The sequence below is a fragment of the Sorex araneus genome, chromosome 3 (genome assembly GCF_027595985.1).
Source record: "Sorex araneus isolate mSorAra2 chromosome 3, mSorAra2.pri, whole genome shotgun sequence".
Classification (NCBI taxonomy): Eukaryota; Metazoa; Chordata; class Mammalia; order Eulipotyphla; family Soricidae; genus Sorex; species Sorex araneus.
The window spans coordinates 101,905,309-101,933,301 of NC_073304.1; the positions used below are offsets into that span (position 1 = coordinate 101,905,309).

Here is a 27,993-nt window from a genome sequence, read left to right on the forward strand (position 1 = left end):
AATATTGCCACTGACGTGTGGAGCCGGGGAGAGAAATCAATTGGTTTGGCGTTGTGCAGAACAGACAAGCAGGGGAGCAGGCTCAAAGTGGGGGTGTGTGCAGATTTGGGTTCGGGAACAATATGGCCCCCTAGGACACTGAGCCCGAAGATTCAAGGGGCTTGCTGAAGTGCCTGGGTGGGCTTGCTGCCAGCCTGATGAGGGCTTACGTGCGGACCTTTCAATTCTGAAAACAGTGGGCACAGGATGTCTGGCCACCTGAGAGTCCAGGTGCTTTTACTGTCAAGGGAGGAAACCAGGCAGACTGTTGGTTCCACAGGCCACTCGCTGGCCAGGCCTCCAGGGAGCAACAGTCCCTTCTACTCCCCCAAGTCATTCTTTGCCTTTTTTAGAAGCCCACAGAATATTCTTACTTTCCTCTTCCATGTCCCCATCAAAGTGGGATCTCCATTCTATACCACATAAGATACATGTAAAGTTGGAAAGAGATCACCCATTAACCACCAAGTGAGAGATGGCCTGTGTTTTATTTGAGAGGGAATGAAAGATTTTAGGAAACATTAACAGCTCTTCTGGTCCTGGGGCCCCAAATTTGTGGTTGCATATAGAAAAACAAATTATCCGTTCATTCAGGTGTTTTCTGTGTGCTGAGAGCATTACAACAAGTGCTTTAACTGTATGTGCATTTACTCGCCACAACACTCTCATGAGGTGGGAACTATGTGGGGGAAACTGAGGATCCAGTGGGGCATAGTGATGAGTGATGAGACACTGCAGACACCCTGAGAATGTTACCTAAGAAGACTGGAACTTCTTCCTATATAAGTGAACAGTACAAGAAATATGATTATTCTACCCAATTTGGGAAGAAAAAGGTTTTCCAAATTAATTTTTTTAAATAAGTTTATTCTTTGCCATACAAAAGAACACATCCTTGGGGGCTTTTAAATCATGGCATAAAATTAAAAAGGCAAGTAACCAGAAATTGTCAGCTGAAAGTAGGTAGAATTAATTCATGCCCAAGGATGAGAAAACATGATGTACTTTGGGCTGTAGCAGGGGCAACCAATCAAAGCCAGAGTCAGGATGCAGAGCCACGTCAAGGCTCAAGCCAGCTGGGAACAGTGACGAGCTGCAGGCTGCTTGGTGATCAGCGTTCATCTTCCCTTTCTTGCGTTCTCTCCTTCCTAACGTTTACAGCAGGTAGTAATGCTCTGATGTTAGCCTTTCTAGTTTGTAGGATAGTGCTATTGTTGTCTTAACAAGTTAAATCTATTTTAACCTTCAAAATCATAAAAGAGCTGAAATCAACTGTAACTAAAAGCCATTTCTATTTTTGTTCAGCTATCTGCTGCAGGCAAAGCTTCATATAGGAATTTTTATTGCGGATTTCTATGACTGCATCCCTAACAAGCTCAATGAACATTTGTGGCCACAATTTCTGTAAAGCCTCATTTTTCATGTTGATTTCTGTGGCTTCCTTCACAAGGTCCTCGATATATTTCTTGCACAATTTCTTCTTTTCCTTTATTTCCTGTTAAAATTTTAAAAAGAATTACGTTAAATCAAACTATGAATTGAACCAGAGAAACTTAAATAATCTCTTCTGAGCCTCACCCTTGAGTTGGCATACCTTCCTAGACATTGTTGACACAGTTCTGCTAGACTAAAGATAGCAATAGGGAGTTTGCTGCTTGCTATTTCTCCCTCTGTTGACGGCTTTATTAGAAAACAAGCTTCTTTATTGGAATCACTGGGTTATAACTACTACTTCTCCCTTGGTACATTTTCTCCTTTTCAGTTCAGGAAGTTTGGCTCAAACAAATCAACTAAATGCACAAATTCAATATTTTACGGTAAATATATCAGGGCTGATATTATCTTAGCTGGCATGAAACCAGTTAATATCCATACAGACATTTTAAGTACTCATACTCTGAATGCACTCGGTATGTTAGGAAAGCATGTTACATGGCCAGTACGATAGGGTGAAAGTTGGGGAAAGTGTAGAATGAGGAAGAGGAAATATATAGATGGCAAGCCCAGAGTTTGGCCTCAGAAAGAAACAAAACTCCCACTCAACTTCACTCAACTTCAAGGTCTGCAAATGAAAAACCTGGATTCAAAACACCACTGGGGACATTTTGGGCTTGAGACTACACAGACAGTGGGCCCCCATCTCATCAAAGAGGGTGAGACAAAGCCACTTTGTTTAATGCAATGCAAAGTAACCCAACATACACTCTGGCTACTGATCCACTCAGAAAATACCAAGGCTGGAGGGTGAAGTGTCATAATATATATGAGAAAATTAATAAAGTAGACTAGATAATCAGATTATAGTAATCCATTATCAGTGAAGGAGGAGATGAGTAATAAATGTCTAGGAGATAATATATTCAACCGATTTTAGCATGATTGCTAATCACTTTTCCCAGCACCATCTTTTTTATCCCCTTTACTTTCCTGTTGCTTGCTGCTGTGATGACTGGGGTCTGCGCAGTTTAGCTAGACGCCTGCAGAAGCATTTTCTGGGCACCGTACCACTTTAGTACAATACACTGTTGAAGAGGCTTGCTTTCTTCCATCTCATGCTCTTGGTTTCCATTTCATTAATGTATTGTTCAAAGACATAAGCCAGAGCCAGGCTTATCTCTGGGTTTTTGCTTCTCTGATTGGACAGGGTGTCTACTTTTATTCTAAATGATGCACTTATTCTAAATGATATATCTTGTTAAATTCATAGAAACTAAAATAAACTTTTCATGATTGATATAATACAATTGTTGGTGATTTAAAATTTCCTGCTCTATTTTCTTCCATTACTTCTTTATAAACATGCTGATGCAGAATTATATCTCTTATAGTAACCCTTAATTTAGGAACTGTGTTTGAAAGCTTTTTAACTTCATCATTTCTTCTCTCCGTCAAGTCAATAATGCTGTCTCCCTGTGCAGAATACCCAGTCTTGGCTAGGATGACTCTCTCTGCCTGTCTGGAACGATCCCTGTTAAGAGCACTTTAGACTTTTTTTCTTGCCCTGGCCCGCCAAGTAGTTGTTGCTCCTTGAATGATGTTTTATATGCTCTTAAATATTTTCAGATACTTGTTTTTTTTCATCCCACAAAAACCCCTGTGGGGTGCACAAGGCAAGTACTTTACAAGTTGAATCCTGATGAGATGAAATCTATGTAGCATTGTTTATATTATTCCACTGAATTAACACTGTTGTCAAGAAGATGGTGTGGTAAAATAAAGTAGGTCAAAGGTAGGGTTTATTGTAGAGTGATTTTTCACTGTAATGGTAATTATATTGGTATGTAGTATGGACCTCAATCTTATATAATGGAAAACCAATGTCTGGGGAGGTGAGAGACATGTCAGGGTTAAACAATCTTTTAATAATACCTAGAGAATGAACTAGATCATAAAGAACGTGTCGTCTATTTGTAGACAACAGCCTACATATCAAAATATCAAACAGCATATAAGTACTGACGGAGATGTTTAGACAGTGAACACAATCAGAGTTCACAGGAGATAGAGCCCCGTGCACTGGGGTGGGGCAGAAGCTCTGGAGGCAGCAAGCAGTGCCGGCAAATACAGTACACAGGTACGAGCTCTCCCGTCTAGAGGCAGTAAGTCACCCTGGGACCCTGAGTAGTTCACCCGAGTTTGATATTTCCCTCATCTGCCCCAAACCAGGACTGGCTTATTGTTACTGATTTATTCTCCTTCTTCAGGTGGGGTCACTTGTCTGGGATACTTGCCCAATTGGTGGCTGCTGGAGCCCTGCAGTGCGGGGACACTCCAGAAGACATGTGGGGTCGAGAATTCATGGTCAAGAGCGTGCAACGCAGGCGCCTTAACCCCTGCACTGTCCCCCACACCCAGGACTGGATTCTCTGAAGTCATTTTTAGCTCTCCCATTCCATGTCCATCTTCAATCTCTTAGAATGAGTCAGAACAAAGGCTGGGCAAGTACTGTGGGGGACTCTCTCCGGTGAATCTTCTCAATGATTCAGAACAGAGAATGATCTCTCCGTACTGGGATGCTTTAGATACTTTCCAGGCAGTGAGGTGCAATACATAACGGAAGGAATGCTGGGTTGTGAGTCCTAAGAGAGTTTAAGGGGCCAGGCCAGGGTGTTTCAGGTGACAAGCAGTAAAAGCCAGGGACTCAAATCCAAATCTTATGGCCAAGCATAGACTTGGCCAATCTCCAAAACATAATGTGGCTTCAGAGGCCCTCTTTTTCCTTTTGAAATTTCTCAAGACTGGCATCAGCATAGCTTGTACTCATCCACGGGTCAAACCAGCAGCCAAGACTCTGCTTAGATGAATTCTCTGAAACTATCCCCATTTTTAATAAGTCATGCAGACAGTAGTCATGAGTTAATCACATGATGGGGTGGGACTCAGATCCCAGTGAGACTCAGTGACATATGAACTTTGGAAGCCTTTCTTTCTGATTATGAGTAAATAAAATCATCTGGCAGGTTTTAAGTAGAAAGTGATTATGTTCACTGAATAGCAAGGAAACAGTAGCAGAAAGACTTTTCAGGGAGTGAAAGGTTGGTGTGAGACTGACACAAACGAAAAGCCAAGCTAAGAAACACAAGCCTTTCTAAATAGGCACCTGTTTCAGGGGCTGAAAGAAGGTTTTGTCATTGTGTTGATGCAAAGGATGTGCATGAATGGCTACAGTGCCTCATAAAAGATGTTGCAAATGAAGGCACAGGAGGTTCACACAAACACAAGATTCTTAGAAACTCAGTTTAAGGAGAGTTGTGGCTGGGTGATGAGGCTCAAGCAAGGACAAAAACTGTCCCTGTGAAGGAGAACCACAAAGCACCAAAAGCTGTCAGCTGGTTACAGTGAAAAGACTATAAGCTTTTGCCAATTTGTTGTAGTATGTGCCAGGAAACTTCATACTTACTTACTCAAATTGGCAATGGGCAAGGATAGACTCCACTGTTTTTTTTATATGCCTTAAAACAGCATTACTAAGTTGAAAAGATCATGAAGTGTATCTATGAAAACCAGTGATAATGAGAAAAATGATGTACAGTAATGGCTGCTGTTAGAAAGTTAGTCTTTTTGCAAAAAAAAAGGCATAAAATTTACAATGAATATGCACTAAAACATAGTAGCTCCATTTTCTTTTTAAGAGTCAGACAATAAAACTTCTTCTCTGGAAATACTCCTTGACCAGGATAAGTTATTTCTCCTTGAATCTTTCCATATACTGATTTAGAATTTTGTCTGCATACGTCTGGTTCTTCCATCAGACAGCAAGCTTCATGAATACAAGGGCTCTGACTTCCCATCACCCACATATTGTGCCTGAGAGGTGCTCAGTACCTGAACTCTGAAAGTGACATGACATCTGAATGAGTGCCAATAAAACTGAGTGTCATTTGTACAGAATGTCAAATGTAGAGAATACTCAAGGTAATAATTTCAAGTATTTAAAAAGTCTATAAGAAAGTGAACAACTTGCTTCCCTTTCTCCATAGGCAATATTTACTTGGATCATGAAAATCAAAGGTATCAGAAGGCACATTTTAGTCTGCAAGGTAACTTGGAGTTGATTAGTCGGAGATATATTGCTACCTCACAAAGAAGTAACAGTCCTTGTACTACAAAACTCAAGGCAGAATCAAGACGGAGAGTTGCCACAGCAGTCAGGCGCTTGCCTTGATGTGGAGCCCTGGGCTTGATCCCCAGCACTCCCTTAGGGTGCTAGGAGCACTCCTTGAGCAGCGCCGGGAGTGGCATAAGAACAAAGCAAAATTTAAAGCAGAACCGACTGCTTTTTAGATGCCATAAAAATATGATTGCATTGAGTTTTCAAGAGACTTTCAAGTTGTAGTCCTTAGGGTCCTCTGAATTCCGATAAAATGCTTTGGACTCAGAGGTGAGGGTCACTGCATGGCCTCCCCAGCACCATGGGGAGAGTCCTGGTGGCTGCCAGAGCTGCGGGGAGACCACATGTTAGAAATGGAGGCTCTGTCCGTCTGACGGCTAGACCAGTGCGCACTGCCTCGATTCCTTCTCTTAAAGACAGCGAGACCCTTGGCCCTAGATTCTTGATCTAGATTTTTTGACGTTTTTTTGAGCATTTTTTCCTACTTAAATAATGATATTTGAAGTTATATTTCAGAGAGAGGGGAAATGACTGACTTTTACTTCCCTAAAAAGGGTGTGGAAAGAAAAATAAGTTTGGGAAACTAGCTTTTTTCCCTTCTTTTTTTGCAGTGGGGGTGGGGGGGCAGGGGACACTCAGTGGTTCTCAGGGCTTACATCTGGCTCTGTGTTCAGGGATCACTTCTGGGATGCTTGTGGCAACTATATGGGATGCTGGAAACTGAACCAAGGTCAGCCACGTGCAAAGCAAATGTCCTACTTGCTGTAATATCTCTCTGACCTCAGGGAAACTATCTCAACCACTGAAGAGAGAATGGTACCACTGTCAGTTACAGTGATGTGGGAATATCCAGCCATTAAATTCCAAAGATCAATGTCAGTTTCATTTTACCTCTAGCTTTTCATTATAGAATTCTCTTGTGGTATAATTTAGTGTGGAGCGATTTGAATTTTCTCCTACAAGTCTTTTGCTATCATTATTTTCTTCATTGATAACAACAGGTTTTTTCCCTTTGGTTTCTATCAGGTATCGAAATTGCTTCTTCCTGTAGAAAGATAGTGAAGAGAGTGAGAGTTACTTATCAGGTATACTCCGATATGCCAATATGTACATATGCTCTTTGTTGTTGTTTTGGGTCACACCCAGTGATGCTCAAGGGTTATTGCTGGCTCTGCACTCACGAATTACTCTCGGAAGGCTCAGGGGGCCATATGGGATGCTGGGATTGAACCCAGGTCGACTGCGCATGAGGCAAGTGCCCATTGCTCTGGTCCCTACACATGCTCTTTTAATTATTTTTATGGGAGTGAATTTCCCCATCTTTTTACTAATTAAGCTACTTAACCCAAATTCTTTTTTGTAAAGTGTCAACAAATCTTTAGCCTTGAACTGAGATTACCAAAAGTGTGGGGGAGAATTCTTTTGTTTCCTAACTTTTGTTTCCTAACCAATCACCAACATGTCTCAAGCATTTCTAAAGTGTAAAAACGTAAGGAAAAAAACACATATGTATATAATTTGATGATCACAGAGCACAAAACAAGTGCAGTAGGTAAATAATTCCAAGTCTTTATGTTCTGTAAGAAATGTTAGCACTGTAGCACTGTCATCCTGTTATTCATCGATTTGCTCCAGCAGGCACCAGTAACATCTCCATTGTGAGATTTGTTACTGTTTTTGGCATATTGAATACACCATGGGTAGCTTGCCAGGCTCTGCTGTGTGGGCGGGCTACTCTCAGTAGCTTGCCAGAGGAATTGAACTGGGGTTGGCCGTGTGCAAGGTAAACTCCCTACCCACTGTGCTATTCTCCAGCCCTTAAAAAATGTTATTGCTTATAAATAACACAAATAACTCATAATTCCATTTGTAGATCATAATTATTTCTCATTGTCAGAAAGTGGAATACTAATTTGTGTTTAGGCAATAACTAAAACAAACAAAAGCCACCAACTGTTAGTCATTAAAACAGCATGGTACTGGAACAAAGGCAGAGCTGCAGACCAATGGAATAGGGTTGAATACTCTGACATACACCCCCAAATATATGATCATCTAATCTTTGATAAGGGAGCAAGAAATGTGAAGTGGAGCAAGGAAAGCATGTTTAACAAATTGTGCTGGCAAAACTGGACGGCTACATGCAAAAAAATGGGCTTAGACCTCCATTTATCACCATGTACAAAAATCAGATCAAAATGGATTAAAGACCTCAACATCAGACCAGAATCCCTAAGGTACATTGAAGATAAGGTCGGCAAAACCCTCCACGACATTGAAGCCAAAGGTATCTTCAAAGCTGACACGCCACTGGCCAAGCAAGTGAAAACAAAGATAAATAAATGGGACTATCTCAAACTAAGAAGCTTCTGCAACTCAAAAGAAACAGTGACCAAAATACAAAGACAATCTACAGAATGGGAAAGGATATTTATGCAGTACCCATCCGATAAAGGGTTGATAACAAGGATATACAATGCACTGGTTGAACTCTTACTTATTCTTTTCTATTTTTAAGCCACACCCAGTGGTGCTCAAGGCTTACTCCTGGCTCTGTGGTCAGGGACCACTCCTGGTGGCACTCAAGGAACCACATGGGTTGGCTGAGGGTCCAACTCAGGCTGGCTGCACCTGACCCCTGGTTCTCTCTCTCCAGCCCCATGAAGCAGTTTTTACTGAAAGAAGTTTGCTTAGAGAAGTGTCAGGGGAGAGGAAGAGAGACACATATTCAAGAGAAAAGAAAAGCTTTTCCAGAGCAGAAAGAACCCTTTACTTTCTCACTTTTATAAAGAGCAACAAATATATAGGTCCTTATGTGTAATTCCTGATTGATATTAAATTACAAATAAGTAATCTGTGTTTTATGCCATAAGTTTTGAAATATGGCCCTTGTTATGATTCAATTCAAAGTGGTTTTATATTTCCATTATAAAATTATCTTAACCTATGAATTATTTAGAAATGTAAATTTCCAAATATATGGAGATTTCCTTGTTAACATTTTGTAATTCAGTTCAAGCTTAACTGCATTCTGCACAGAGAACATGGTCCCTCTAAATCTTTTGGAATCTGTGACATTACTATATGAATATTTATGAGGACTTGGTCAATTTTTATAACTACTTTATTCTTGAAAAGAATGTGCAGCATGCAGCATGCAGTTTCCCAAATGTTTAGCAATCAAATTTATTAATAATGTTGTTTAAGTATTATGTATATATTTAATTATTCAGAGTTATGTTATACTAAACCATATTAAACTATGGTTTTTAATACTTTTAATTTGGGGTTTGTAAATTTAATCCACACATAAACTGCCTAGAAATTAACAAAGTTGTCATTCATTTCCATGTGATTTATGACTTCAGTTTTTATTGCTTCTACAACCCCAAATAATTAAAGTATCTTTAAAGTCATTTTTTAAATTGTTGATAATTTAAAAAAGAACAATGTAGAATAAAAACTTAATGGTTACTTAAGCAGTGAAAAGTAAGCTATTCTGGACCCCTCCAAATGTCCTCCAGGAGACAATTGTTTAGAAAAATCTAACACAAGCTGGAGAGATAGTACAGCAGATGAGGCACTTGTAGATCCAATACCCAGCACCACACTGGGTGTGCTCAAATCTAATGCCCCAAATCTAATACGAGCATACCTCTGAAATATATGCCCCATATCTTAAGGTGTGTAGCGTATACACAATTAGTCCATGCTTGCATTTTTATTTTCTTTTAAGGGGAGCTGAAGCCCAGCCAGTGATGTCCAGGGCACCCTCGTGACTCACTGCTGAGGGATCCCTTCTGCTGATGCTCCAGGTACCAGGTGTGTGCGGTGCTAAGGTTCAAGCTCTGGGCAGCAGTGGACAGGGCAAGCCCCCGACCCCCGGTACTATCGCTCTGCCTTAACCTTCAGACTATCTCTGCAGTCTCGACATTTCTATTTTCAAAAGTATCTTAGACAATTATTATTACCATTTTGTTTTTTGGTTTGGGGGCTTTACCCAACTGTGCTTAGGAGCGACCCCTGCAGATGCACCATCATATGCAGATGATGCAACATCATACTCATTATTTTCCGAGTAGTAAGGAACAGGTTTTCTATTAGTGGAGTCAACTTACAATTTTTTCCTATTATGAATGCCCACTGTAATAAAAGTTCTCAGATTCCCATACTTGTATTTCTGTCACAAAGTATCACTAGAATTTTCTGAGCATGAAGGATGGCATCAGCTCATCAACTCACTGCTACCGTCCTGGTGTGCGAATCCTGTTATTGCTGAAGTCGAGCTACTGATCTTTCTCCACAACGGTTTCTCATTATCTAAAATATATTGTGCCTAGAACTGATTGAGGACAGACATTATTTTATAAATATACAGGCGAAGTAAAGCACTATGCACTGTTGTCCCATTGTTCATTGATTTGCTCAAGTGGGCACTAGTAACATCTCCATTGTGAGACTTGTTGTTACTGTTTTGGGCATATAGAATACGCCATGGGTAGCTTGCCAGGCTCTGCCATGCAGTCTGGATACTCTCAGTAGCTTGCCGGGCTCTCCGAGAGGGATGGAGGAATCGAACCGGGTCGGCCGTGTGCAAGGCAAACACCCTACCCACTGTGCTATCGCTCCAGTCCAAACAGGGGAAGTAGATTTTTTTAAATGATGTCTGTCCTCAATCAGTTCTAGGCACAAAATTTTTTAAATAACGAGAGAAAATAGGTAAAGGAACAAATAGGATAACCTCTCAGTATCTGTATTAGAAACCATAATGCCCAAAAGGGGGGAGAGAAAGGAGAGAGAGATAGAGAGCAGGGGGGGCGGGGAGGAGACAGATGGACAGAGAGACAGAGATAGAGAGAGACACAGACACAGAGAAGAGACAGAGAGAGAGAGAGAGAGAGAGAGAGAGAGAGAGAGAGAGAGAGAGAGAGAGAGAGAGAGAGAGCCTGCCATAGAGACAGGCTGGGGGAGGCTGGGGCAAGAGAAACTGGGAACACTGGTGGTGAGAAATGTACACTGGACACTGGTGGAGGGATTGGAACACTGTATGTCTGAAACTCGACCATGAAGAGCTTTGTAACTCTGTATCTGATGGTGATTCTGGGCAACTGTATTTTGATTCTGGAAGCTTGTTTCTACATTTTTACATCTTCCTCCTCTTCATTCTAACTGAAGTTTAGGCCCTCATGACTTCCCTCCTGGACTTCAGACTGGCTCTGGACTGGCCACCATTCTTTCTCTCTCTGCCCAAATGACATTTCCAGAATATAAATCTAATCATGATTGTTCCCAAGCAGAGCCAGGGCGTGTTCCAAAACCAAAAATAACAAGGAATTTTATCACTAGAGGGTGTGGACCTCCCTGCAAAATATAAAACTATAAATATAAATTACCTGGCATCACCCAGTATTGAAATCATGCGGTATTGAGGTAACTCAGAAGATGCTACATGTGCCAGGATTCCAAAGAGTCTTTCGGCCATTATCATATCATTCTGTGTCACCTGAAGACATGGAACAGAAGAGTAAAAAATCAATCTCTGAGATAGATACAATTACTATAAAAGCTAAGGAAAGAGATGTCTTTCACAAGCGTGTAGCATCAGCAATACAAATGATGAAAAGAGATCTATAGTAAACATTTTTCTTTAGTCCAGCAAAGTGTATTCTCTCAGACTCTAAAGAGAATCCTCATTGGTATTTCCTTCTCTTACCTGGGCTTAGTTAAAATGAAGAATGGGCTTAGTTAAAATACAAAAATGACTAACATAAACGGAAGTGGTTTGGAGGTAGAGAATTACCTCTGATTTAGAACCTGTACTTGAGGCATCTTAACCTTTTTTCTCCCCCAGAAATCCTACACTTTCTAAGAGTAGGATGACTGATGAAAGAGCGATTCTCAAGTGCCAGTGAAATAACGTATATAAGGCAAGCCAAGGCATTCGTTCTGTAAGGATAGCTTTGCTCCTTCCTGCGAGAATTCCTGTTGAATTGGCAATGACCCTCCTATTCATTGTGAAATTAGGTCTGCCTTTCTCCCCACAAGGAATAGTGTAACAGGTCTTTCCTGCAAGGGCTAGTGTTTGTGCTAAACAAGAAAATACTAAAAGCTGAAAGCCAGGCTTGGATTACTTTCTGGGCATACTTTCTTTAAAATAACATAGGGTTGCTTCTATCGTAAATTCTATTAGTCTGTGTAATTCAGGGGACCTTTTGGCCTCTAGGTAGTATCTGGCAATTCACTGGATATTTAGATTCCTTCCAACAGACAGAGAGATGCTCCAGGCATCTGTTGGTGCTCAGTGCTCTAACACACAGGCAGTCCCCGCAACACAGTCCAAAACACCACAGAGCTCAGGTGGAGGAAACCTGGGATAGTTACATTTTGTAGCACTGTCACCGCAGCACTGTCCTCCGTTGTTCATGAATTTGCTCCAGCGGGCACCAGTAACGTCTCCATTGTGAGACTTGTTGTTACTGTTTTTGGCATACCGAATATGCCACGGGTAGCTTGCCAGGCTCTGCCGTGTGGGCAGGATACTCTCGGTAGCTTGCCGGCTCTCCGAGAGGGACGGAGGAATCGAACCCAGGTTTGCCGCGTGCAAGGCAATCATCCTACCCGCTGTGCTATCGCTCCAATCCGTTACATTTTGTATCTCTTAAAAATGGATTCCTAATGCTGGCTGAAACTCTAAACATATTTACATATTTTCTGATAAAGGAACCTGCAGCCAAAACCATCTTGTCTACATGACTCAGTGCAGACTCTTTCCTTTCCCTAGACGGGCAGTAGTCAATGCGGCTGCGGCTTCCCTCAGACCCTTGCTCTAGCTGAGAACTGAGTTGTTTGGTCTAACATAGTCACCTAGTGGCCAGCACAGGTCACTACTCCCTTCTTTTCTTAACACTCATCAATTCAAGTCAGCCTCTACTCCCATACAGAGAAGTGGAAACCCAGTACAGTACTGAGTGCTGTCAAGACTGAGCTGGGGAGCTTTGCTGGGTATTTAGATAAAGAGAAAAATATCCTTGGCATTTAAAATTTTGGGATTTTTAAAGAGAATTTTAAAGAGAACTTTACTACTTCTTTCTAATTCTTTTCTTTTTATAATTATATTATTCCTTCCTACTTTTAAAGTCCTATAATCATTGTATCACTGTATCACTGTCGTCCCATTGTTCATCGATTTGCTTCAGCGAGCACCAGTAACATCTCCATTGAGAGAGTTGTTGCTACTGTTTTTGGCATATCGAATACGCCACGGGTAGCTTGCCGGGCTCTCTGAGAGGGATAGAGGAATCGAACCCCGGTCGGCCGCGTGCAAGGCAAATGCCCTATCCGCTGTGTTATTGCTCTGGTGGTAACATATATCTGGGTAAATACATTATTTGGGGTTAATTGGAGTAATAATTTAGCTATTAATAAGGGAACATAACTACCCACCTACATTCTTATTCCAGTCTAAACTAGCTTTGGAACTTTTAAGATTGATTATTAAATCTGACCTGTGACTTAGCAGCTCTCTGGGTGAAACAAGAGGACACATGAGTATACCGAGTGAATAAAACCTCGTGAGAACTACCTGGAGAATTAACATTCACCTCACGTTCTAGATTTAGCCCACATCTGCTGCAGTCACTAGAGAGAGAACTCAGGGGGATTCTGTACACTGGCCCAGAGCCCTCCCGTCACTGGAATCCTGGGCTCCGGGTCAGCGGTTCTTGAGTACTGGCAGAAGGGAAATGCAGCTGCTATAGTCACTGTGATAGGAAAGCAGAATATAGTTTGTCTGACAACAAGAAGCTCTTCTTGATTTTAAAATCATCATTAACAGAATTTTTTTCCTTTAGGGAAATTATTTAAATTCAGTTTGGGAATTCCTCATAGATGTATGAAATCACCCTTTTCTCCAAAATAATATTTTTTAAAAATGTGGTCTTTAGGTAGTTAGGAGATTATTTTTGTGGTAAGCTTAGAAGAATTAATACCCAAAATAACTTTTTACAAATAACTTTCCTGTTATTCAAGCTCCAGGTCTGAGTTCCCCAAGACAGATAAAGCTACACATAGCTATTAAGCTGTTTTTAATAAAGCTTCTGAATAGTTAGTTATATTTCTTTTTTCTCTCTCATTTTCATATTTTTTCTTTTATCTTTTCTCCTTGTTTATTTCCTTTTCCTATCCTTTTTCCTTCATCTGCTTGTTTGTTTTCTCTTATTTATTAAGACCCCCCCCCCCTTAGGGGCCAGAGGGAGTACATAGAGTGAGGCTCACACAGTCACCCCCAGGTTGATTCCTGGTGCCACACCCAGTACCAGTCAGGAGCCCCCCCTGCCCTCCCGGAACCTGCAGCTGTGTGCATTCTCTTCCCTGACCCTCACCCAACCGACCTGGGTTACCACTTCCCCATCCTCTCTTGCAAGTCGACCATCTACAAAGCACTTTGGAAAATACAAAAAGTGTCTGTTTGTTTGTTTGTTTGTTTGAACTGTCATACTACCGATATTTAATTCCTTAGAATGCTTACAAACTACAGTGAAATTATATACTGCAACACAACCTGATTACTGTTTTGGATTTCCCCCCCTCTAAAATTTGTTTTGTGTTTTAGAAGTATCTGAAGAGATTTTGAACTTTTTGAAATTTCAAATGTCAAGATTTTGCTGTTTGCTTTTGGGTCACACCAGGTTGTGTTCAAGACTATGTTTGGCTCTGAGTTCAGGAATCACTCCCGATAAGGCTTGGGGGACTGTAAGTGGGGTCAGGGATTGAACCCAGGTTGGCCACTTGCAAGGCAAGCACCATACCCACTGTACTATAGCTCTAGTTCCAGGTTGTTTCTTAAAACACCATTTCTCAATGGTTTCATCACGGTAAGTTAAATTACCATGCATTTTAATACCAATTTCCCTTAAAAAGAAACATTTGCATTCTATAGTTTACTTGGCATTTGACTTACCTCTGTTCCGTTTATTTTCTGCATATTAAAATGGCTCAGTCTAAATAGAACATAATATTTCCAGAGTGTAAAATTAACGACTGGGTTTCCTTGAGGATCAATTGTCAGTTGGTCAATACGACGAAGTTGTGCTAGTGCATTAAACTGCTGCAGCATGACAAGATTAGTTTCCTTGAATTTAAGGTGCTGCAATAATAAAACACAACAAAGAGCTAAACACTGAGTTCAATTATATTACAATATAATACTAAGCATCACTAATCATTTCCTAAATAAATCAGTAAACCTTAGAGTTTGAAAATGCTTTCAATTATGTTAAATCAACTAAATATACTAAGCTTACATAATTTTAATCCATCCAGTGAGTTAATGGTGAAATGTATCACTCTATTTGATGTTGAATTCAGGGTGATTACCATTAAGAACAACCTTAATAAGGTTCTTTAAAATTATATAAACATAAAATTCAGACTCAATCATTATCATTGTTATGCTTTATACTGAAATGCACAAGGAAAAAAGATAGAAGTAAGACTCTCAAGACTTTTTAAACACTGGGTTCACAATGTTTCCAAGAAGAATTAGTTGGTCATTCTAACTTCTATCTTGCCAATTACTAAGTGGACTGTTAAACCGGCTATAGGAAAATTAAAACACTAAGACAAAAAGTGCTCATGCCAGTATTGCCTGAGGACTCCAAAGCTCTTTTGTAAACATATTCTTGTCACTTCAGTCTTTTTTAGAGAGGATGATGAGAAAACATCATTATCATGAGTAAAAGAACACTTCATATAAAAGAATAAGTAAAGAAAATCGCTTAATAGAAACCTGGGGATAATAAAATCCCAATAGAAAGCTTAAGGAATCACAATTTCTGCAAATACATATTAATAAGTACATTAATATCATCATTATTAGAAAACAGCTAAGTTGTCAAAGTAATTTCAAAGAGCTACTAAGCTTATTTTGTATATTAGGGGCTACAGTAAAATAAACTATACATAAATGAAGTTTTACTAAAACCAATTACAATGAATGAATACATAATATAAGGTTATGAGATCTTTGAAAGCTTCATAAAGTGAAAATACATATGGTTATAATAATATATACTATAGGGTTAGAGATCCTTTGAAAGTTTCATAAAGTGTAAATATTTAATTTGAGTACAATTATATTAATCTTTTATACTCTAATCATTTTATAGAGATAATTTTTTAATATTAACATAAAAACTCAAGATCACTTAATGTATAATTTCATATGAATCTATGAACTTAAATCCCAAATCCAGATAATCAACACAAACTCTCCATCTTTCTGCAAGATAGAAACTGCACAAATGAAAGTTAAACTAGATCTTGGCCTGAACACACATAGGTCATGACTGGGAATACTACTAAAAGGAAATGTTTACCAGAGAATTAGGAAACTTAATCTTCAACTTGGGAAGCACTTGAACTATTTCATCAAACTCGATGAAAGTAAAGGAGACCGTGGTCACCATTCCTGCGGTCTGAACACTCCAGTTCCGGTCCAGGCACTCAAGCGCCCCTGAGCCATACAGGGAGAGCGTCTCTCCATCCACCTCGACCAGGTGCGTGTCTGTGGCTGATAAGTCTGGTAAAGCACTGCTGAGTCCTGAGTCCAGAGACCTATAAAACACAGTGCAGGATTGTAAATGTGTGTCATAATCAGAGCATATAACACATGAAGCCTCATTGGAAAAGGTATTTGAAATTTTATATTCATACACAGTGATATTCTCATTTCAACAAATAGACCTAGGGCACCAAAAACTAATTTTATTTTTTTGTTTGTATTTATTGGTTATTTTGGGGGTCACACCTGGCAATGCTCAGGGGTTACTCCTGCCTCTGCACTCGGAGGACCTTATAGGATGTCGAAGATCGAACCTGGGTTGGCTGTGTGCAAGGCAAATGCCCTCTCATCTGTACTCTCTCTGGCCCCACAAGACTAATTTTCAATAGCAAATCTGGAAGCTTTACATTCTTCTATTTATATATATATATACATATATGTATATGAAACTAAAAGAAAATATATAGAAAAATGATATATATGTATGTATATATGACGTAAATAAATAAAATATAAATAATATATACATATGTATCTAAAAATAGAAGAAAATATATAGAAAAACAATATACATATATACATATGTACTCATATGTATATATACACACCAATGTATTCATATTACAAAAGAGTCATATATAAACAAAAAGCATCTTGATACCTAAATCAATTATGACAATAATATATAATTTGCTTAGTTTTAAAATAATCTATTTAAAACATCATCTTTTCATGTCAATATTAATAGGTTTTCTTAATCTATAAATTAACTAACTAAAAGGACACACATTTTATCAGATAGCAATTCTATATATAGTAAAATCACATAGTATTTTTTGTTTTAAAGCATTTGGGAATACATAATGATCTTTAATAATAGTCTTTCTGGGGCCGGAGCGATAGTACAGCAGGTAGGGTGCTTGCCTTGCACATGGCCAACTCATGTTTCATCTCAGCATCACACGGTTCCCTGAGCCTTGCACAGAAGGAGTGATTCCTCTGTGCTAATCGGAGTCAGCTGTAAGAATTGCCAGGTGTGACCCACTCTACCTTCAAAAAATAAAAAATAAAACAAAACCCAAACAAACAAACACAAAAACCCACTCCCTCAAATAATAATATTTCTCTCAGAGGTTGATTAAGGGATAACACTGACTTTCCTTAGATTACTGTATCACTGTCATCCCATTGCTTATCAATTTGCTTGAGTGGGCATCAGTAACGTCTCCATTGTGAGACTTGTTACCATTTTTGGCATATCAAATTCGCCACAGGTGGCTTTCCAGGCTCTGCCGTGCATGCGAGATACTCTCAGTAGCTTGCTGGGTTCTCTGAGAGGGGTGGAGGAATCAAATCCGGGTAATAGAAAGACAAAGTTTTAGGAAATACAGGAAGGGCCTGAAAGCTATGGGAGACTTTACTGGGGGGTTAGACAGTGTTTGAGCCACACTTGATGATGCTCAGGGGTCACTCCCAAAAGTGTTCAGGGACTATGTAAGTGCTGAGGGTAGAAACTGGACTTCCTGCGTGCAAAGCATGCAACTCAACTATTCAGTCAGTGCAGCTATGGGAGACTTTGACATGGGAGTCATATGCAAGATATCAATATCTAAATGTCAAGCGTAAAGGCCTAAATACAAAACAAAAATGGAGTAAATCTAGGGCATTTTCAAAGGGTTGGGGCGGGAGGCCAGAATAAGTCCGAGATTGACTGCCTGCACTGCAGGCCCAAGGCCAGGACGCCTGACAATGGCCGACATGCTGAGTATGACCCAAGGGCAGTGACACTGAGGAGCTTTGATGTGCCCACAACTGTGGGCCACTCTACTAACAAAAAAGGAAGGGAAAAAAAATAGTAAAAGAGTAACGGTTTCATATATAACTGATTTGCGGATTAAAGAGATAAAGAAAATTAAAGGTAGCAACTGCAGTCACTTTTGATCAGTCTTAAGGGTCAAGGGAGATCAATCAAAGGGCACATGTTTTGCACAAGGGAAGCCCCTAGGGTTTTTTCTGGCACCTTAAATACTTGACCTATTATAGTGAATATTAGTAACTATAACAAAACTCAAGTCCTCAGTAATCATTACAATAGAGAGAAAAGTAAGTAGGTAATGGTGCAATGTGGTAAGTGCTATAATAGGCATATGTACAAATTTATTTAGGTCTTTATTTTAATGTATCAATTAAATGTAACTTATACTTCTTATATTTCAGAAAAGATTATATATTCTTTAAAGCTCGACACAAAGCTATGTTACACAGTACAGATAATTCTTAATTCTCAACTTATTTTTGTTCTACTGTAAATCTTTACCTTTACAGGATGATTATCTAAGATTATTCCAGTACAATTCCTTGGCAGTAGAAGATATAGCCAACTACCAACTATCCCTGTGTGGTCAGGGAGAGAAGAGGACCACACCAGCAAAGGCTTAGTGAGGACGGTGGCGAGGCCTGGGCACTTTGGGCGTGGTTGGGTCCAGTAATTTTATATATCAACACCATAAACCTAAACACTGATGTGATGGTCTAACTGTTTAGATAACCATGATCTTTAGTGGTTAATTCTAAAACCAAATGCACATTTAGTCAACTCTGTACATAAGAATGAATAAGAAAAATATTCAATGTCTTCTTGATTAGAAGAGGACTTTAAGAGACCATTTAACTTAATATAAGTTCCTGAAAGCCAGGTTAAATAGAGTACATACTCTTCAATGACTAGATGAAGAAAAGATTATTTCAAAGGATTATAAATTGTGTGTGTATTTAATGTTTAGATTTCTTATAATAGGCTAGAACAGAAAGTCTTTTATTATTTTGGAAGATTCTTTCCTTAATGAGTAGTGCTGATTACTATAATAAAGTATTTTATCAATTTCTATTACAACATTTGTAGGTGTAGAAATTCATTTTATGCATTGTATTTTATTATGGTCATATTGGCTAAAATACCACAGTGTTCATTGACAGGATATGGCCAAAAATAAACCAGCTATATTGAATGCAGCCAAGGTAAGTAAAGAAAATATTACACCAAGTACTTTCCCATTTCTGAAAGGGAAAAGAAACCAGTGATATATAATTTTCCTGTAGAGTTATCCTAAATACAGTGGACATTAAAATCATTAATGACTGCCGCCAAGATGTGATCCCGGGGGCTGCACGTGTGTGCGGCCTCTCCGCAGCTGCACAAGCGTGACTCTAGACGCCAGCTAAATTTTTCGGCATGGGCAGCTCCTCGCAGAATGTCTCCAGACTGAGAACTAAGCCGTGGCCCCATGCCCGCCCAGGAGGGGAAAGGTATTTCTCTCTCTCGCCTCTTGAAGAGCATGGTGACCGCCATATTATGACGACCACAGATGGGGTTTACAAGCTTGCAATGATCCAATATCTGGAAGAAATCTCCCTGGACTTAGTTGCTAAAGTACAGAAATCCAAAACTGGCCACACAACCTCATATCTCTTCACAACAGGTCTGACTCTAGTAGGGTATTCCTAACAATAATAGTTAGGTTTATGTTGAAATATTGAATGTAACCAAAGTAAATAGAAAGTAGAGTGAAATTTATCAGTTACAAAGTGGGGGAGGGGTGCAGGGGGCGGGATGGGAGGTGTACTGTGGTTTTTTTTTTTTGGTAGTGGGATATGGGCACTGGTGAAGGGATGGTTGTTTCAGCATTGTATAACTGAGACTTAACCCTGAAAGCACTGTAATTTTCCACATGGTGATTCAATAAAATAAAATTCTTAAAAAATAATAAAATAAATCATTAATGAAATATGATGGAATATACACCAAAATTTTATATAATTCCTTCAATTTATGTACCTATATTTTTTCCATAAATATTTGTTTCCAGGCATGTATACACCCATAAGTCAAAGGTCATAGACATTCTAACATAATAATTGACCACTTTTTTTCAATTTGAAAGGGACTACAAATGAACTGATTAAAATAGAAAACACTTATGTAGTGCTAAAAAACCAAAGCAGTATTTAAAAAAAGTCTGCACTCTAAGAGACTTTTATCACCTGACCAGCTTCCTATTTTTAGAAAGTGTCAGACTTTTAAAATGCAGAAAGATAAACTTTAATATTTTAAACACCTTAAAGAGAATGTAATAATACAAATCTAATACTTAAAATGCTCTAGTTCATCCATTCAGATAAAATAGCAGAGAGACTTGCACATATATTTGAAACCTATCCCTTTAAGATCCTACTAAAGTGCCTCCCATCATCTTTTTCCCAAGAATTGTTTTAGCTATCCGTGGGCGTTTGTTGTTCCATATGAATTTCAGGATTGCTTGATCTGTTTCTTTGAAGAATGACATGGGTATTCTTATAGGGATCGCGTTAAATCTGTATAATGCATTAGGGAGTACTGCCATTTTGACAATATTTATTCTCCCTATCTATGAGCAGGGGATATGTTTCCGTTTCCTCATGTCCTCTTTTATTTCATGGAGTAGCATTTTATAGTTTTCTTTGTAGAGGTCCTTTACTTCTTTAATTAAGCTGATTCCAAGGTATTTGATTTTCTGGGGCACGATTGTGAACGGGATTGCTTTTTTCATGTCACTTTCCTCTGTCTCATTGTTTGCATATAGGAAGGCCATGGATTTTGGGGTATTGATTTTATAGCCTGTGACTTTACTGTACAGGTCAACTGTTTCTAAGAGTTTCTTACTAGAGCTTTTAGGCTTCTCTAGGTATAGTATCATATCATCTGCGAATAGTGAGAGCTTGATTTCTTCCTTTCCAATCTGAATCCCCTTAGTATCTTTTTCTTGCCTGATGGCTATTGCTAATACTTCCAGTACTATATTAAAGAGAAGTGGTGAGAGTGGGCATCCTTGTCTTGTCCCCGATCTTATTTATTTATTTATTTTTTGCTTTTTGGGTCACACCCGGCGATGCACAGGGGTTACTCCTGGCTCATGCACTCAGGAATTACTCCTGGCGGTGCTCAGGGGACCATATGGGATGCTGGGAATTGAACCCGGGTCAGCCGCGTGCAAGGCAAACGCCCTACCCGCTGTGCTATTGCTCCAGCCCCTTGTCTTGTCCCCGATCTTAGAGGAAAGGCCCTTAGTTTTTCTCCATTGATGATAATGCTTGCCATAGGTTCCTGGTAAATAGCTTTGACTATCTTGAGGAAAGTTCCTCCAAAACCCATTTTGGTGAGAGTTTTTATCATGAATGGGTGTTGGATCTTGTCAAATGCTTTCTCTGCATCTATTGATATGATCATATGATTTTTATCTTTACTTTTGTTGATATGATGGATTATGTTGATTGATTTCCAAGTGTTAAACCATCCTTGGCGGAAACATGAGCACAAAAATGTATAAATCTGTAACTGTACCCTCACGGTGATTCACTAATTAAAAATAAATAAATTATAAAAAAAATAAATAAAATTGAAATGTGAAAAAACGAAAAAAAAAGATCCTACTAAAGTGACAAGGTATTCACCAACAAGCATTGTGTGTGTGTGTGTGTGTGTGTGTGCATGTGCTCATAGAAAAAGAGAGGCAGACAAGCAGACAGACAGAAACAGATAGAATCTGCAATAAGGTTTTAGAAAATTTCTGCAATTTGTTAAGTGTGTTGAATGATGAAGAACACAGGAAACCAGAGCTTTGAATCACTCTAGAGCTAGAATAAAGATGGAAACCAATCAGTCCAGAAGAACTTTGAAAAGAATTATTTGCCTACATGGCGGAATGGGGTAAGAAATGAGACTGAAACAGGGATATTAACTGAAGAACTGAAATTTGACTCTATGACTACTTCTACTGACAACAAATGGTGGGGCAGCTTGCCAGGTTCTGCCGTGCAGGCGGGATACTCTTGGTAGCTTGCCAGGATCTCCGAGAGGGACGGAGGAATCGAACCCAGGTTGGCCGCGTGCAAGGCAAAAACGCTGTGCTATCACTCCAGCCCAAAACACAAAATAAGGGGGTAAATAATACAAGATACATATTTTAAGTTTTTTTAAATGCAAATACATTTAAAGTCAGAAGTGGAGGTTGATGTTCATTGCAGCACTGTTCACAATAGCCAGAATCTGGAAACAACCCAAGTGCCTGAGAACAGATCACTGGTTAAAGAAACTACGGTACATCTCCACAGCTGAATACTATGCAGCTGTTAGAAAAGATGAAGTCATGAAATTGGCTTATAAGTGGATGGATATGGAGAGTTTCATGCCAAGTGAAATGAGTCAGAAAGAGAGGGACAGACATAGAATGACTGTGCTCATTTGTGGAGTATAAAATAACATAATGGGAGACTAACGCCCAACAACAATAGAGACAAGGGACAAGAGGATCATTCCATGGTTTGGAAGCCTGCCTCATGTGCTAGGGGAGAAAACAGTTGGGATAGAGAAGGCACCACACATAAATGATGGTTGGAAGGATCGCCCAGGATGGGAGATGTGTGCCGAAAGTAGTCTAAGGACCAAATATGATGGCTTCTCAGTATCTATATTGCAAACCATGATCCCCAAAAGTAGAGAGAGAGAGTTAAGAGGGAAGGTGCCTGTCACAGAGGCAGGGGGTGGCACAGGGGTGGCAGGAGGGATACTGGGGACACTGGTGGTGGAAAATGCGCATTGGTGGAGGGATGAATGTTCCATCATTGTATGACTGAAACTCAATCATGAAAGTTTTATAACTGTATCTTACAGATTTAATTAAAAAATAAAAAGTAATAAAAAGAATAAAAGAAATGGAGGTTGAAATATGTCTTAGATGTCTTCTAAACATCTTACAAGGAACACAATAGAAATAACAGAAGTTAAGCCCCAGCAGTCACGTCCACACCCCAAACCCAGTTAAAAAGTTACAATTTTTATATCTTTATATGAATAACTATAAAAATAACTATAAAAAATTTATATCTTCCCGATAAAAATACTAAATGCCCTGAATAAACACAATGACCTCTTAGTACTGCAAATCATAATGCACAAAAGGAGAGAGAGAGAGAGAAAGAGAGAGAGAGAGAGAAGAAAGGAGCCTGAGAGAGAGAGAAGAGAGCCTGACAGAAGCAGGCAGCGGGTGGAGGTGGTAGGGGGTAGTGAGAGGGAAACTGGGGACACTAGTACTGGAAAATTTACACTGGAGGAGGGATGGGGGTTGGAAAATTATATGACTGAAACCCAATCATGAACATCTTTGTAACGAACTATCTCATGGTGATTCAAAAAAAAGAGCTACACTAAAAAAAAAAAAAGAGTAAGCCCTGAGCACTGCTGTATGTGACCCTCCACAAAAAACAAAAAGGAGCTCTCTGTAGAAACAGTTCTATTATCCTAATAAAATTTTACAGGAATCAGGCAACCACAAACTGACTTGAATGGAATGTACTATCAACAACCACTAGACAAGTTCTTCTGCTTTATAGCCTCCAATAACAATTCACTATTTCTGAAGTTCTATTTTTCTAATTTCATATGTAAATATCATCTGTGACTCCTTAACTTAATAGCTTTAATGTCAGACCAAGAAAATGCTGTGATGTCTCCACGCTACTTTGAACTTACATCAGTAGCAAAATATCCTGCCAGGATGAGAAATAACTCTCATCCTGATTCATTACTGCTCTCCACATCCTCTCCACTGGACACACCCATCATTTTTTCCATCTCCAAACATTTTTGTGTTATTCACTTTTAAAAGTTAAGTATAATTCCAAATGAATTTTTAAATTCTTCTAAGTAACTTTAAGGTATAACAGTTTACATAACAGAAACTTTCTCTTTTGCTTGACTGCTGAGTTGGGAGACCATGAAAGGGAAGACTATAATTCTACTTAATTATTTGGGGGGAATTTGGGGGTCACACAAAGGAGTGCTTGGGTGTTGCTCCTAGCTCTGTGCTCAGGGTTCACTCCTGGCAGTGCTTGGGGAACCATATATGGTGCCAGGGATTGAACTGGGATCAGCAATATATAAGAAAAACACCTTACTACCTATGACTGGGGTAAGCTTACTGATATACGCCGACCAACAAGCTCAAAGTGCCAGGGAAGTCAGACCAATAACACGGTAAACTACCAGACACAGTTCTGCCCGCCCAAAGAGCCAACTAATAAACGAAAGCTCCTCTACTTGCTGAAGCTGCTAACACTAGTGAGGCCGCACAGTGAACAGCCCTGTCAGAGGAGCACCACGGCATGGCTGAGACTGGAAGAAGTCAAGGCAGGCTTGTTTACTGAATAATTTGGACCCTGACTCTGTATCTAGTTCTAGCATCAGTAATATCATCACTATCTACAATAATAGCTTCAATTAAGCTCTTCTCTGATGATCTTCCCTTCTACTCCTCCCTCAAACGCACTCCCCAGGCCACAGCAATGGTATCCAAACTCTCTTAATTTTCATTACTTAGATATGTTCTACCCCTAAAATCTTCAACTTCAAAGACTTAACCTTACTCTAACCATAATTTTCTTCAATTCCAGCGCACTATTAACTCACTTCCTTCATTTGTTTCTCATCTTCTTCTTCATTTTGATTTCCACCCCAGAAATACTAAGCTTTCTCCCAAGAAGTTGATAAGCTTCTTTTAATATTTTTCCCCCAAATTCTCTCTAGCCCACCAGAGAGAAAGTACAGGAGCTAAGGCATGTGCTTGCATACAGCCAACACTGGGACCAAGCCCATGTGGTCCCCTGAGCACCACCAGGAGTCATGCCTGTGCCCAACCCCCCAACCCCTACCTCCAAAGCATCCCGGAAAAGGACATCCAGTCTAGATAACATAACCCATCTATTTTATATTTTGGTCATTAATTCTACTTTGGTTGTAGTAGTTTTGTGATCGATATTACTATCTAGTAAAGGAAATCTACTTTTTGTTTACCAAACTTCTGTTTTCACACATATTCTTATGCATGTTAAAATCATTTAATCTTATAGAAGTGTTAGGAACACTATGCAATGACATGCTGTAACTTAATGTAAGATGAAGACTGCATTGCGACTAAGGATAGTCTAAACAATATTAGTAGCAAACCGATCAGTCAAATGAAATAAAATCAAGTCAGATTCACGGGAGAGCATTGAATACTCTCACAAGCAATACTCTGGGAACCTGGGGACAATGCTGATCAGGTCAGAGGTCTAGGAGCTACTCCAAAGAGCTACAGCCAGTGGCACTGTGGAGCATGTGCTGCTTTAGCCTGTGAATGCGAGGTGTATGCTCTCTAGCACTCTGAGCTAGATCCCTGTCTTTTGAAGTACTCTTAATACCATATATAAAACTAACCAATATGTTCAAGAGTCAACCTTTTAAAATATTAAATTTTTAGAAGGGAACTCGCAGTATTATTTGAAACTAAACTTGAAATTTGAAACTAAAACACATTTTAAAAATAATTTGGGAAGTTCCTGCCAAGAAAAATTCAGAAACCTGGGAGCTACTCCCAGTTACCTGTGGCCATCTAGCTCAGATGAATAGTTCAGTACTTGGCAGTGATGCAGCACTGTTCAGGTCCGTGTTTCTGGGGGCCACTAGGGCTAGAGGCAGTGGTGATCAGGAGGTCATGTTTCCCAGGGATGAAACTCAGGTCCTTGAACAGACAGGGCACTGTCCCTGACCCCTGAGCTATCTCCCTGGCCCTAGAAAATCTTCTGAAGATAAAAATTATTTTGAAAAAGAACTTAGAAATAAAATTGACTTGTATAGCATTTCATAAACATAAAGCCCAATGCTATAGTTTTGACTTTATAAAGTGGTATAAGTTATAACTCCTGTCATTGTCACTGTCATCCCATTGCTCACAGATTTGCTCGAGCGGACATCAGTAATGTCTCCAATGTGAGACTTGTTGTTACTATTTTTGGCATATTGAATACGCCACAGGTAGCTTGCCAGGCTCTCCCGTGCGGGCGAGATACTCTTGGTAGCTTGCCAGTTTCTCCGAGAGGGACAGAGGAATTGAACCGGGTCGGCAGCATGCAAGGCAAATGCCCTACCTGCTGTGCTGTCACTCACTCCAGCTCATGGTTATAACCAAGTTAAATTATATTTTGATAAATATTAAAGCTCTAGAGAAATATAAGAATGCCTATTTATATAAAGTATCAATTGAATTTTAATTTTTCTAGCTAAAAGAGCTGAAAAACTAGATTCCCATGTGAGCTGAAAAAAATAAACTCATCAATATAAATTCCATAAGTAAAATTTAAAGGAATATTTAACTATAACAAACTCTTTAAATTCAGAAAACTCCAAAAGCATTATTCTAACGTCTCTCAAATTATTTCCTTTGTGACATTCTTTACACATGAAGGCTTAAAGAACATTGGCCAAATACTATTTTAAAAAAAGATATTTAAGAGTTTGAGGTATGTGAGACCAGAGAAACAGTACAGTGAGTAAGACGCTTGCTTGCATGTGGCGGACCAGGGTTCGATCCCGGGCATCCCATATGGTCTCCTGAGCACTACCAGGAGTAATTCCTGAGTGCTGACTCAGTAGTAACCTCTGAGCATTACCAAGTGTGATCCAACAAGCAAACTAACTAAATAAATAAAACTAATAAGTAAAACCTTCTTTAAAAAGTTTAAACTATGTTTCAGAGTTTGTTGAAGGTAATAACAATGTTCCATCAAACAAAAAATATGCATTATATCTTTGATTTTTATCTATATTTAAAAATTATATACAATATGCTTTTAAAGTAATACATATGCTACCAAGATGTAAGCTTTATATCCCTTCCATTGTCTTGATTTCAATGTGCTTTCTTTAGAGAAGAGAAATATGGGAAGTCTCAATAGTCATACAGATTTGAATATTAACTTGTCCCATGCATTTTGTGACACAGTGACATAAAAAAAGAGGTCACAAGCCACTGTGATTAACAGGTATTACAGAACAAAACAAAAGTGATTACTTAATTTTATACAGACTTATTTAGAACTGCTAGCTAAGGAGAGAAGTTTCATCCTAGCTGCAGGACACAGTAGAAATCAGTCCAGCAGAATTCCTTTCCTCTGGAAGCTCACATTCCAGTGGGAAAGGAAAGAGAGGAAGCTGCTGATGACAGTCATTCTAAGTGTCATTTTAAGTGTGAAGGGGGCAGTGCTGAATACTAAAATATCTCAGGGGCTTCTGCTTTCGTGTCATCTCCAGGAAGGAATGTTTGCTAGGGCAGGGTGAGGAAGCAGGACAGGAAAGTGGTGGTGGTGGTGGGGGGAAACAACTGCTTTTGGGAGAAAGGAGCTGAGGTACAGAGCAATTGAACTGAAAGGTTAGTGGTTACTGATGGGATGAAAAAGGCCCCTCGGGCAGAGCGCTGAGGGGCAATGCTAAGTAACCCAGATGTTTTCCTATAAAAAGGAGGAAATCAGTGGTGTTAAATTTAGAGATCATTTTATATTTTTGATATTTCCATCTTAACTTTAAAATGTAAACTTCTAATTTGAGTAGGTCTTCTTAAGAAAATTATTTCTAAATAATTTTCTCAAATGGTTCTCGATTTTTGCTCCAAATACAATTCTCCAAAGACTCCCCCATTGGCATACCCTGTTTCCTCTGGAAATGCAGAAATGGTGCCTCCATCAATCTGACAGGGTTCCTGAGAAGATGAGTCAGAATCTTTTCTATCTTGATTTGTAGCAATAGTGATTATGCGCTGCTGTTGCAAGTCCCACTTTCGAGCTATGTTGTTTATTGTTAACCTTTTCTTCTCCTGTGGAAGTTAATCGTGACAAAAATTATATAATGAGACTTCTGTAGCAGCAGTGTTCAAAA

The 27,993-nt window shown here is 39.3% G+C and overlaps 1 protein-coding gene across 7 annotated transcripts in view; it reads right to left on the bottom strand.

The window, feature by feature from the left end:
* Positions 1 to 508: 508 nt before the first annotated feature.
* The window catches only part of LRRC49 (leucine rich repeat containing 49), a 135,198-nt gene continuing 107,713 nt past the window's right edge, over positions 509 to 27,993 (bottom strand). For all 7 annotated transcript variants that reach the window (XM_004611716.2, XM_004611717.2, XM_055131493.1 and 4 more), the window contains 6 exons: positions 27,765 to 27,931; positions 16,027 to 16,264; positions 14,610 to 14,795; positions 11,044 to 11,153; positions 6,542 to 6,695; positions 509 to 1,534 (listed from right to left, as the gene is read on the bottom strand). In XM_004611716.2, the coding sequence (XP_004611773.1) occupies positions 1,331 to 1,534; positions 6,542 to 6,695; positions 11,044 to 11,153; positions 14,610 to 14,795; positions 16,027 to 16,264; positions 27,765 to 27,931 (1,059 nt within the window). In that variant the 3' untranslated portion in view covers positions 509 to 1,330. The remainder of the gene's footprint in view (positions 1,535 to 6,541; positions 6,696 to 11,043; positions 11,154 to 14,609; positions 14,796 to 16,026; positions 16,265 to 27,764; positions 27,932 to 27,993) is intronic.